General features: G+C 46.2%; 1 protein-coding gene across 1 annotated transcript in view; it reads right to left on the bottom strand.

The window, feature by feature from the left end:
• Sorcs3 (sortilin related VPS10 domain containing receptor 3) overlaps positions 1-12,707 on the bottom strand; it is a 628,415-nt gene extending 615,708 nt beyond the window's left edge. Inside the window, exon 1 of the mRNA XM_038331480.1 lies at positions 12,090-12,707. Within this exon, the coding sequence (XP_038187408.1) occupies positions 12,090-12,707 (618 nt within the window). The remainder of the gene's footprint in view (positions 1-12,089) is intronic.
• Positions 12,708-13,242: the final 535 nt, after the last annotated feature.

Genomic DNA, 13,242 nt, shown 5'->3' with positions numbered 1-13,242 from the left:
AAAGAGCTCAAAAATGGATAGGATATCAAGAGATCTACAAAAGAAGACACTCAACCTAACCCATTTCTCACCTTTGTGAATATGAACTAATATTCTCGACTTATAATGGAGCCTACAGCACTAGATACTTGCATCATCTCTAAGATTCCCAACAACCTTGTAAATCAAGTATGAACCTAGTTTTGCAGCCAGTGAAACTAAGGCATGGAGACTTGTTCAAGGTCACTGTTGCTTGAAGGTCTTCTTTTTTAAAATTATGTACCTACTCAATAAAGGTGCCCAGATAGTTGACTGAACATTATTTGGACTGATATTTAGGAATTTTGAGAATGCAAAAGTTCACCGTTAAGCATGAATAGACCCGAACAAAGCTCATGGAACGAGGAAGACCTCTTCCATGGATCACCTGTTCCTCCACCATGCTGAAAATGCAAGCATCCATATCTCTAGTTTCATTGTTTCTACACTCGAACAATAAACAAGCCTCCCCTGGAGAATGAATAATAAAAACTCAGAGACAGATATTGGGGTTCATTCAACCTGAAGATCCGAAAAGCAAAGCAGCCAAGCCACTAGAGAGCTCTTACCTCTATGAAATCTTCAGACCAAAGGAGTGAGATCCTGTCTCCACAAATCCTCAAACTTCACACTACACTGAGTTCCTGTCTCTTCCCTTTTATATTCCTCTCTCCTCCAAGCCATATTGTTCCTGTCTTCACCTCCCTAGTACTGGGATTAAAGGCATGTGATCCCAAGTACTAGAATCATCTTTGTGTGAGCTCTGTTTCTCTTTTAGACAGATTAAACTGTGTGTCCTCAAACTAACAGAGATCTGTCTGCCTCTGTCTCCTGAGTCCTGGGATTCAAGGTGTGTGCCACCACTCTGTGGCCTGTATGACAGACTAGTATGGCTGCTTTGCCCTCTGATCTTCAGGTAAGCTTTATTTATTAAAACACAAATAACATATACCACTATACTTCCCATTTTTTCTCTAAAATAAAAAGGCTATAACTAATATAAGAAAACTATATAAAATAAGTATAATAACTATATACAATACATACAGGCAATAAATATATCAACAATGTCTAGTCCATTTGCATTTAACAAATTCAGGGAAAATATTCCATTATCTATTCTATCTTGGTGAGTTCAAAGTCTTGTACCTAATTTACTTTCTATCATAACTTGCTTTCTGCTTCAGGTAACCAAGGAAAACTACAACTATAACTATCTAGTTTTCAACTCCCTCAGATACCCAAGAAAGAAATAATATTAACTGAGTAAGCAGAAAGTGCAGGCAAGTATCTTTCAAAAAATGCGAGAAATGACAGAAATAACTGGCTGTGTGGACAGTCACCCAAAGTTCCTCTGCAATGCTGGGGCATCTATCTTCAGCCTACAGGCCTAGTATATCTGACAGACTTTTCTGTGAAGCACTTATTCTGAGGGGCTGTCCCTCCTCATCTTGACAATGTTTGGTAGTCACCTTCTTTTGTGTCATGCTTGTCCAATTAGGACTATCAGCAGTCAAAGCAAGGGCATTTTCTTATCCAGTGACTTACTTTTGCCACAAAGAAAGTAAACTCCATATGGAGTTTCTTTGATGCCCATTATCTTCTCTGAAGTAGACTGATGCTGCCAGAAGTAGAAATGTATCACTGAAATGATTAAAAACATCTTAAATGCCATATGTTGTAGCTTTCTGATTTGAAGATGGCCTGTCTATCTAAAATCTATCTTTTCTTGCCCTTGAAAACATAACTAATGTGATTACAAGTTCGATTATAATAGGTAATTAGCTACTAACCTGTATTTCCTTATTATCCTAAACAGTTGGAAATAATAATTTTCAAGGACTAGAAATTTACATTATATTGTTAAATGAGCTGTATAGCTATAATACCTTGAACAAGAGTAGAAATGTATGTACAGTAAGTTCTAACAAAATTAATCTCAAATTTGAATCAATATACAAAATCTGCATACAATATACAAAAATTCAACCCAATGTAAAATCATTTAAAACTAGTAGTTGCTTTTTAAAAGTAGATTCAATAACCTTTTTATCTTATCATATCTATATCCTCATTTCTTTTCAGAGTAGATTCAATAATCTACCCTTTTATCCTATCATAGCTGTACCACTACATAATCACATCCTGACATGGCACACCGAGCTTCTCTTCTAGTCCCGTTAGAAGGAAAAAAAAGAAGTTCCACTCACGCAGTGGTCTCCATTTCCCACTGAAATCAACATCTTAAAAAGAAAGAGCCCGTTTCCTATTCATATGTGTAATATTTAACCCGATTCTCACCATCTGGATGAGGATACACCTACTTAGCCACATAATCAACACAAGGGTTTTCAGGAGGACCAAGTCAGGCAAATAGGGCATAAGAACCAAAACTAAACAGCTGAGATATTCCAGGGATACAGACTTGAAACCCGGAGGTAGCTAGAGCAAGCCAGACCACTCTGTAGCTTCAAGACATTGCTTTTTCAACTAGGCAGTATTAAGTATTTGTGTCTATTCCTTTCAGCTCAATAAGTTTCTATTGACTGACCACCAGATGCAAGAGAACGAGGACGAAAATGAAGGAGGAATGGAAGAAACAAGCTGAGAACCATCTTCAAGTGAATCTACTGGTAGAATCTTAGTTCAGCTTCTAACAGTTGTTCTAAACCTTCCCAATGCTGCTACCCTTTAATACAGTTCCTCGTGTTGTAACCCCCCCAAAATAAAATTATTTTGTTGCTACTTCATAACTATAATTTTGCTATTGTTAGGAATCGTAATGTAAATATCTGATATGCAAGACATATGATATGCAACCCACAGGTAAAGAACAATTTGAAACAGTTTGAACATCTGTCTTCTATTTTTCGGCAGGAAGCAGCAAGACAATCAACCCTCAAAATTAAACTGCTCTGTTGTCAATAATTATTCATTCTGGGTCTGCCAATAACCGCTCACGCAATGCGCTTACAGGCTACTTCTTCTCTTCTCTTTGAAACATTGTTCTCTTTGGAACAATTCGTGGTACAACGTTTTTCGTTATTTTATCTTATTTATTTTCATGTCTTTCTCAGGGCAGCACTCCCTCTAGTGTCTGGATAAGGCTCTCAGGTTCCATCCTGGGTGCGCTAGATGAAGGCAAAAAGAGAATGTCACTGAACGGGTAAAGATGAGGACAAACTGGTGGGTTACGTCGCTGTGACCATCCTGGGGAAAGTGGTGAGCTGCGGATATCTGCGGATACTCCCCTTTAACACCGCACACCGCTAAGAGACAGAAGAATGGAGCATTTAGGATCCATCCCAGACTTGGATGTGGTAGCATCTTTGATACTGAGGCTCCATCCCAGACTTGGATGTGGTAGCATCTTTGATACTGAGGCCTCTGCTTACCAAGCAGCCCCAGCATCCAGTGCTCTCTTATTTTCTTAAAGCTACACGCTTGACAAACTTTCTTTAAGAAATGTCTTATGAATCCTGGTAAGGTATAAACACTGATACCCAAGCCAAGAAAAGTTTCTCCCACTTCCCTGGATCCTTTAACCCTCCATGCAATAAAAAGGTCCAAGAAAATGTTCAACTTACTTCCATCATAGGCCCTCAAGCTTATTGCTGATTCTAATCAAAATTATTCTAAATATTTCTATTGCAAATTCTAGGTATAAGCTTTAGGAAAACAGAGCCCCCTCAGGCCGCCCTGCTGTGGGTCTTCTCCGCTGCTCACAGTAGCACTACATAAAAAAATCAGATGTCATGGAGACTTGTGGGAAAGCAGAGACCGTGGGAGGTGGCTGAAATGAGCATCTTGCTTGTGTGTGTGTGTGTGTGTGTGTGTGTGTGTGTGTGTGTGTGTGTGTGTGTCGTGGAGCCTATACCACCAGCTCCTTGGCAAACTGTGTGCAAGTAGCTCCTTCCTCTGCTTCAACATCACCATAGGAAGACCTAGAGAAGCCTTGCCTCCGGACACAAAGGCAGTCGTAAGCCAGTGTGAAAATGTCTGGAGTACATGCTACATAGGGGTCCTGTACTTCTTTTGAGCCCTCTGCTGGGTACAATCGCATTTAAAGTCCTTTCAGCTGCCCAAGTGAGAAGGGCCCCTTTGTATGGGCTGAGAGAAGGTAACAATTTTCCAGGACCACAGAGCCATTCAGAAACAGGGAGAGGACTGAACCAAGGCAGCTGGCTCTCAGAAGCACTTTTCACATTCCCCATCTATCCATTCGCAATAAGTCCTGAAGAGATTTGCATTCAGGATTTAATCCCTCCTCGAGTATTAGTTCGCACATATGATAAACCATATGTCATACCACTTACCCATGCAAAATAATCCCACATCCTACATCATATGGAATCCCTAATTATCCACAGAGCTTTATCTCCAGCTTTTCCCTTTAAGCTACACTTTTCTATAGCATTTGTAAAGATGCAGAGCCCTACTTAGAAAGGACACAGTTTTATTGAGCAATGTCCCTGAAAGGTTAGCCAATCTGTACAGCAAATCCCTCTCACCTCAGCCAAGAAGGAATCATTCCTTCCACTGCCCAGCATAGACCTAATAGCAAAAATCTACTTGTGCAGCCCTAAATTTCTGAGACTCTATTACTTCATCTGCATTGACTCCAGCACATTTATTACTGTTCTATAAAGAATAGCATTTCCATAAATAATTAAACTCAAACGCTCAAAACAAGCAACTGTACTTGATTGACTCACTAATTCAAATAGCCAGGTAATTTGCCAGACTCCCACCAGCAATTGATAGTAAGATACAGTTCATCCAATATTAAGGAGCCCATTATTTATTGTCTCCAGCCACTGTAGTGGGTGAACAGAACGACTATGGGAATGTGACACTGTGAATGTGAAATGTCCACCACAGGCCTGTGTGCCTGAACACTTGTTCTATAACAAATGGCACTGTTGGGGAGGTTGTGGAATCTCTACCATGCAAAATGGCTTTCAAAGGAGGTTCACTGGTGGGGTGGGTTTTTGAGGGTAATAACCTAGTTCCACTTTTGAGCCACGCTCTGTGCTTCCTTCTTTGACTGTTGATTAGCCACTTCATACTCCTAAGATAAGAACTTAGCCACTCTGCCACCATGCCTGACTTAGCCACCCTGCCACCATGCCTTCTCCACCATGATGGAATGTGTTCTTGGAACCTTGAACCCAAATGAGTTTTTCCTCCCTGAGCTGTTCCTACAGATAACTGGTTACAGTGACAGAAAGAGCCATACAGGGTGGAGGAATCTAGTTTAGTCTTGCATGCACCATTCTGGGTCTCAGTCTACCCTACCTATCAAATGGATAGTACGATACCTCGACCAAGTAAAAGTACAGGTATGTGAACACTGACAGAAGGAGAATGCTTTGTCAACCTGCAGGAGTAGTGAGAAGATCAGGAAGGAACAGGAGAGTCTATTCTTAGAGAAAAGAACAGTTGGGATCCAGCTGTAGGATGTGATGGTGTTGTCTAAGCCTTGTGCCTCATCCCCATGCTGAGTGATTTAATGAAGACAGTTCCTAAGAGCACCTCCAGCCTTGGCATTTTGTAGGTGTCAGATACCTGCAGTATCTCCCACAGTGGTGCTTTTTCCTCTACCCTCATAGCCTCAAACAACAGCTCGACAATTAGCCACAGATTACCCCAGGGCACCTGTGTTATTGTCATGTGTTATTTAACTTTACAGAAGAACAGGCTCAAATCCAAAGCCTACAAGAGGGACCTCGAGGCAAATGCCGTCGGGTCTGTGTTTCTCACCCCACCATCTCATCCCTGCCAAGCCCCAGGAGCCAGAACACTGACACATAGACATCAAATGCTCAGCAAATAGCTGAAGAGCCCATGTGAGTAGATCTAATCTCTGAAACACAGGAGCAGTCAGGGTCATTGACTTGTCCTTATTTCTGTCCCTTTCAAGTGGAGTAAGGCTCTCATGGGATCTAAACATATATGTGGCTAGGGAGATGGCATCATCAGTAAAGTGCTTACCATACAGCACCAGTTTTACAGGTAATGGTCAGTGAAGCACCAAAGATCTCTCACTCTCCCTAAACATTACAGGCTATTAACAATGTTGTTGATTTCCCTGCAGAACTTAATGGTACATCCCTATTGCTGAAAACAACATACATGTAAGTCATAGAACATGGAGAAATTAAGCTGGCACTGACCTTGAAGCCTCGTTCCCTACTGGCTAGCTTTCAAAGTGCTATACACACTACTAGAGGAGAAAACTAAGCACCAGTCTTAGCTATTAACTCTAAGAGTTTGTTTAAGAACCAACCTGGAAAGACACGCCCATTGGTGCAATAGTGGCACAAATGTCATAGGAGTGACCAAACACTTTCTGATTGGATTTTACACCACTGCCCCAGATGAAACCCATACCTGACCCCATTATCAGACCCAAGAATCCGTGGCTAGACAGCTCATGGGGCCTACTATTATTCTGTTTAAATGACATAGTGCAAAACCTGAGTTCAATACCTAACACCCACATAAAAAGCCAGGCATGGTAGCACATGCCTAAAACCCCACCAGCACTGAGGAGGCAGAGACCAAATATATATATATATATATATATATATATATATATATATATATATATATATTCAGCATTGATCTCTGACATCCCTATAAACATGCACACACAGGTACATCCACTGACACACATACAGAAACATGAGCACACATCCAAAGAAACTCCCATGTGAAATAACAAACTGAACACTTAGATTCAATGTTATTAAGAGGTGCTGTTAACCTATTTCTCGTCTGAGAGTAAAAATGACTTCCCCTTTCCCCATAGTTTAGACAACATCTATCTCCCCAGAGCAAAGTTACTGAGTAGTGGGGCACACATAAGAACAGAACTCATGCTGGGTGGTGGTGGCGCACGCCTTTAATCCCAGTACTCAGGAGGCAGAGGCAGGAGGATCTTTGTGAGTTCAAGGTCAGCCTAGTCTACAAGAGCTAGTACCAGGACAGGCTCTGAAGCTACAGAGAAACCCTTTCTCAAAAAACGACAGAGAGAGAGAGAGAGAGAGAGAGAGAGAGAGAGAGAGAACACATAATTGGTATACAGTATTTATTTAACTATTAATATTTCATCCCTTACCTCTAAATACTAAAAACTCTAACATTAGAGTAAAAAAAACTACTAAAAATGATCAAATGTGTGGTGCGGTGTAAATGCTAATAGTCACTAGAAAAGGGAAGGAAATGTTTCTTAGGAAGGTTGTATGGAGGCTGTGTTTGTGTCTTGAGGAGTCATGAATGGATGCCCTGTAACAGAGGCGCATGTCTCAAGTGGCGGAGGTCTTGGAGCAGAGCCAATCAGAAACCTGGGACAGGGGACAAGCCCTTAAAAGGAGTTAACCATGGAGCAGTCAAATCGCAAGTTGCAGAAGTAGACCCAGGACACTCAAGACAGGCAAGTGAGAGACCTTTGAGGCCATGACACAGGACTTTAAATTTGAATTTAAGAAGCCAGAGGTCCTTGTGCTAGAATGGAGACATGCAAAACAAAGCCATTCCTGGGGAAAGTGTCTGTCAAGTTATGAAATCATATCTCTGACAATGACTTCAAATTTGTTTACAGATTATGCTCCCTGAAAGTGGAGAGTACCATTCATTCATCCACTTAGCCAACCATCACTAAGTACCTAAGTGAGGCAGAGTGCCCTTGATCCACTGCCTACCAAGAATAGGAAGTTCCATCCAACCCTTCCTGTAAGAGAAATGTCTCTTGCCATCCAAAAGGCCAAAGGAAGGTAGAAAGCAGGAAATCTACAGGTGGGCAGGCAGAACAAGCCACAGGCCTCAGACTAGATGACTTGCCCATTGACACCCAGCCCTGGATGAACTGCTAGCCTCCAGGGACGAACCGTGTATCTGTGTGTCTGGTTCTGTCATACTTCTCTGTTCCTTGTGAGATGGCTCTAGTCCATAGATCGCTGCTCCCAGATTTCCCCTAGCAACAACAGAGTTATACAGCCAGAGGAAAAATAAAAAATAAAACAAAAGAGCTTCCAGAGCTTTCTTAACACTGGATGCACCAAACCTCGACTCTTAAACCCAACACAACTGGAGAAGCCACTACTCAACTTTCCTTTCCTGCCAATCAAAATGCGAGTGCAATCACTGTATTTCTGTCTTCCTTGAGTGGGGCCTCCAGATGAGGGCATTTGCTTCTCTGCTCACCTTGGAAACCAGCACAGGATCTGAGAAGCAAATCAGAGGCAGTAACCCAGTCATCAGAGGACTCTGGAAACAGACAAACAGCTTTGGTCCACCCTCCTTCCCCCGCATCCCCACTCCTGGCGGACAGTGACCCAGAGCAATTAGTGCTGTTGTGTCCCGGTGTGTTTCCCAGTTCTGTCTCAACTGAGACGCCTTTCCTTGTAATATTAATTAAAAACAGATTCTTTTGGCAAACCTCTGAAGAATGGTTTCTGTGGCAGGCTTCTTTATTAAGCCTCAGAGAAGGCAAAATGCATTAAGATATTGTGACAGAGACGGTGACGGCTAGGCAATCCAGCCAAAAGCTGCTTGAAAAATCTGCTTGGGAGCACAGTGAGACGCTCTGCTGAGTGTAATACAATGAATCGGATCAAATCTGTCACTATTTTGCACATTGGGAGTAAATATTTTAGAGCCCAGGCTAGCTGCATTAGCTAAGGGTGGGAAATCGCACCTCGTCGTGCATCTTCTAACCTGCTCTGCATCTGGCAGGGACCTAGAATGACCCCCCACACCTCCTCATTTCTCTCCACTAAGGTTGGGCGCATTAATTGAAAACCACCCGCCAAGTCATCCCAAGCAGACACACGACAGGGGCACCCGGTTGTAAAGCCACTGTGTGTGAGCTGCAAAGAAGAAATGGTGCCTGACCCAAGAGAGGATGCAGAATCAGGGGTTAATCCGAGGCCGAGGGAGGAATAAGTGGGCTTTGCCTTCACAGCTCCACACTCTCCAGGGCCATTTGCCAACTCACTGAGCAAGCAAGGAAGCCTCTTCCTCCGTTTGAAGGAAAAGGACAGAATAATGTGTTTTTCTGTTTCCCCGTAAGCCATGGGGACTGGATTCCCCTGGGGTGTTTGCGAAACACTTTCTGACCCATTAATCACAAGGATCCCAGGGGAAAACAAGCAGCAAGTAAGACCATCTGCAGACGCCTCTAGAGCAGAGGCTCCAAGGCCATGGCTACTTACCACACTAGCCAAGTCAGTGCCCAGGTCTCTCTCCCCTGCTTTCTGTGCAATCTTCCAGCACTTCCTCCATCACCTCTCAAGCAAACCCACCCCAGTTATTGTACCAAAGTAAGCATTTGCCCTGAGCGATCAAAATGGGTCCAGAGGTCCTGGGTAGCAGACCAACAGGACACGGAGGTTTGAGCCGTCCGTCCACTAACCAGCTCTTGGGGACTGTTAGGCAGTTCGACAGCCCCACTGCTCCAGCCAGAGAAAGGCAGCATCGTCCTTATATACAAGGATCTTCTTGGTCTCCTGCTCCTGAAGTACCTGCTAAACCAAGAGGGGAGGGCTAAGGATATCCAACTACTCATTTCTGACTGTAAACTCTACCAGTGTGGAGCTCAGTGCTCAGTGACGAGCATCCACCACCACCGAGGAAATTCCTACCAAGCGCTGCAGCTCACCAAAGGCACCTGGGAGCAAAGCAGAAAAGCCCAAACTGCTAAGGCTGAAACGGCTGCTTAAAAGGGCCTGCTTAACACTTCAGCAGCCATGAGATAGAACTGTCTTTCCTGGCCAGAAGAGCCTGCTCCTAGGCCCATATTTCTCTGCCTTGTGACATCGCCCTCCACTTAGAAGCAGTAGTAAACAGACTTCCAGATGTTTCTTCATCACCATCATCATCACTGTTGGCAAAGAAGGTAAAGAACATCTTGCCGAGGATACTCACAAAGACATCTCCCTCTTTACAAAGCACCCCAGGTTTGACAATGACACTTTCCCTCATGGAACTGGGAACAATATGTGCTCAAAAGGCAGATGCAGCCTAGGGACCAAGTAAGCAGTCCCTCTCTGTCTGGGGAAGAGCTGCTGGGGCAGCTTCCTTGCTGGGGCAGGGAAGCTGGGCAGAAGCTGGTTCATAGATGGCTCAAATCTCCATGCCCAACTAGTCTGCCACCCAGGACCTTTGGCTCTATCTTAATTGAAGAGGCGTTTCCCCAATGGGCACAAGCCAGACCATCCCTTACATTCCTTGTTGCTCAACCAACCACCCTGAAGCTGGGCAGAGAAGTCCATGTACATTGACCTATGGTTTTCGAGAAATACTTTCTGTCTAAAGTCCCATTTCCAGGGGGTTTGTTAATCTTTTTAAATGTGTCTTGGAATTAAAGCCGAGATGAAGCACTTATGGTTGAGGGAATTTAGTCCTAATGTCACACATACGCATGGGTACCACCTCCTCAAAGAGAGAAAACCCCAGAAAACACCCAACAATCCCTAAGGATCCAAAAAGTCAGAAATCACAAGCTCTGCATCCAGGGAATTGCACCCTTCCCCCCCCACACACACACACCAGGAGCATCTCCTGGGAACTTGGAAGTAAGTCTTTAGCCACCCAGCCCTGCAGAGGTGCACCATCCCAACCTGTTCCCCATGACCAAAGCCATCCAATCCAAGGCTGGGGGGGGGAGGCTTTCTTGATGGAGGCAGATGAAGCCATTAGTCACCAAGCTGCCCTGTGGATCTGGACTCTTCTCCTCTGAACCTAGCATCTGGTACTCAGACTTTGCTACCCCCAGCCCTAACCCCACTGTGTATCACTGACAACTAAAAAAAAACAAAAACAAAAAACTGTACTTGGTTACTGCTTGTGTGCCTAGCTCTGCAGACCCCTGGCTTCTCTGTTATTCAATACTCAACCTTATAACCCCCCCCCCCCCACACACACACACACACACGTAAAATATAGAGACATTTCCCCCAGGAAGTCTTTTCAAAAGCTCTGCCTTAAGTCTGGTTCTCAACTGAACTGGAAAGAGCCACACCAGAAAAACGATTTGGCAAGGCCAGGTTAAATAGCGACCACAAGAGGAAAGAGAGGGAAGGATTTTGGCAACCGGTGCTTGCTGCTGTGGTAGTGAGATGGAGAGAGACCAGGCAAGCAGGTGCTGCCGGCAGCTGCAGCTGCCTGAAGAGGACCCTACTCTGCTTGACTCCCGTTCCTGAGCCCCAAAGCCTCCCGAGCAGGTTTAAGGAAGGTGCCACCTCTTGGTGTCACAACACCCTGGGGCCCCAGATGGCCCCAGAAAAAAGGAGAAGAGATGTGCTCTGAAGGAGCAGGGGTTCCGCTCTGTTGCTGGAGCAATTTGTGTTTGCTGGACGCAGAGGCGAAAGTGAGTTTTCTACTCCCCCACTTGTGCCCACAATACAAGCACGAGAAGAAGCAGCGTGGAAAGGGCATGGAAATTCGGTTCACGCCGTAAACTTTGTTTTTCCTGCCTGGCCCCACTCAGATAGCCTTCCAGCTTTGGTGAGGCAGTCCAGCTCACTGTCTGGCCAGCATAACATGTGCCTAGCAGTCAGCCCAAAATGAACAAGTGAGTCGGAGTCCCTGTGGCCCCAATCTCCCTATTTCCCTGGGTCCCTTGCCCTTAGCATGTGTGACCCGAGATTGAGGGGGTAAAGAGGAGCTCCCCCAGTCTCAGGAATCTGTCTAGAGATTTCTCCACATCAGTCTATATTTGCACCCACAAATTCAAGCATCACGAATTCAAAAAAAGAAAAAGTGATTCTCCACGCCGAATGCAGGAGAGCGACCACAGAACCCTGGTCCAGGCAGCTTTAAGATTCACTTAGCCCTCTAGACAGCCTCAGTGCCAGGGTCTTCAGTAAACATGCACATACCATCTGAACAACAAAACTCTGCTAACCTGTTGGGAGTGTGAAGGGGCAGGACAAACCCCTCTCTAGAAGTCTAGGCACCCTGGTTTTCCATCTGGACCCAAAACAACTATCTGCCCCTCGCTCCCGACCCTCATGACCCATGACTGTCAGGAAACTACAGATCTGTAACTAGATGGGGGTACTCACGCTGCTGTTGTGTCCCGACCAGTGCACCATGGCTTGATTGTGGGCCGAGTCCCCAGTCAGCGCAAAAGACGTGCTGGGCAACCTGAGCTCCTCAGCCGCCGGTCCTCCAGTCCGTGTCGCCTTCACCTCTTCCCGGGAACCCTTGGTTTGAGGGCGGCTTCCTTTGGCACCATCTGCGGGAGCAGTAGCCCAAGAGTCCCCGAGCTCCAGGGTACTGGGGGGCTGTGCCCGGCGAGTCCTCCTCGAGCTGCCCGCCGTGCTAGGAGCCTGGATGCCCCGGACCCACCTCACGTCTTCAGGCGACATTCCCTCAGCTTCAGCCGGTATCGCCCCGCTGTTCGCCCGGGGCAGTAGCTCTAGCCTGGACCCGCGTCTCAGCGCTGTGGTTCTCCGTGCAGTCGCCAGCTCCTCAGGCCACCGGTTCATCGCTGCCCGTGGCAAGAGAGGAGGCAAAGCTGGTGGCCGCGAAGCCGGAGACACCAGACGCCCGGGACCTCCCGTCGTGCCCCAAGTGATCTCGGCGCCGGCCAGGACCCACGTAGACAAGAGTAGCAGCCCGGTCCGGGCGAGGGGCGCCCCGGGCCAGCCTGCGGGGCGCTCGGTGCCTGCCGCCTCCATCCCGCTGCGGCTATCGCGGCTCGGGCTGCCGAGTGTGTGGCGCCCGCCGAGGTGCGGGGCCGGCCGGGGGGGGGGGGGGGGACGCCGGCGAGAGAGCGAGCGAGCAAGCGAGCGAGCGAGTGTGTCAGGGGAGTGAGGAGGGGGCGGCCGGGAAGGAGGTGGCTCCGGCTGGAGCGCCTCGCCTGTCCTGCTCTCTTCCCCCTCTGGCTCGCTTGCTCAGGTCCAGAGGGTGATTCCAAAACCCAAAAGCAAGTACTGAACGCTCCCTTGATGCTCTGGCAGTTTGAACGTCCCCCTCCCCTCTCCAAATCTTTCCCACCGACCTTTTTCAGAAATTTTGTGAAAAGGAAGTGTTCAGAGGTAATAAGAAAATCCTCTTTTAAAACGGGCAACGCTAGCCGGATCCAGGAGGAGGGACTGACAGCAAACCCCCAAGCCGGAGTCTCTCAGAAATCCAGTCTCCAAGCCTCCAGCCTACTGCGGGCGCGGAGTTGAGAAGCCGCTCCTGGCCGCAATTGGGGGTTCACTCTTCGGG

The sequence above is a fragment of the Arvicola amphibius genome, chromosome 1 (genome assembly GCF_903992535.2).
Source record: "Arvicola amphibius chromosome 1, mArvAmp1.2, whole genome shotgun sequence".
NCBI classification, from domain to species: Eukaryota; Metazoa; Chordata; class Mammalia; order Rodentia; family Cricetidae; genus Arvicola; species Arvicola amphibius.
This window is presented reverse-complemented; position numbering and strand designations above follow the sequence as displayed.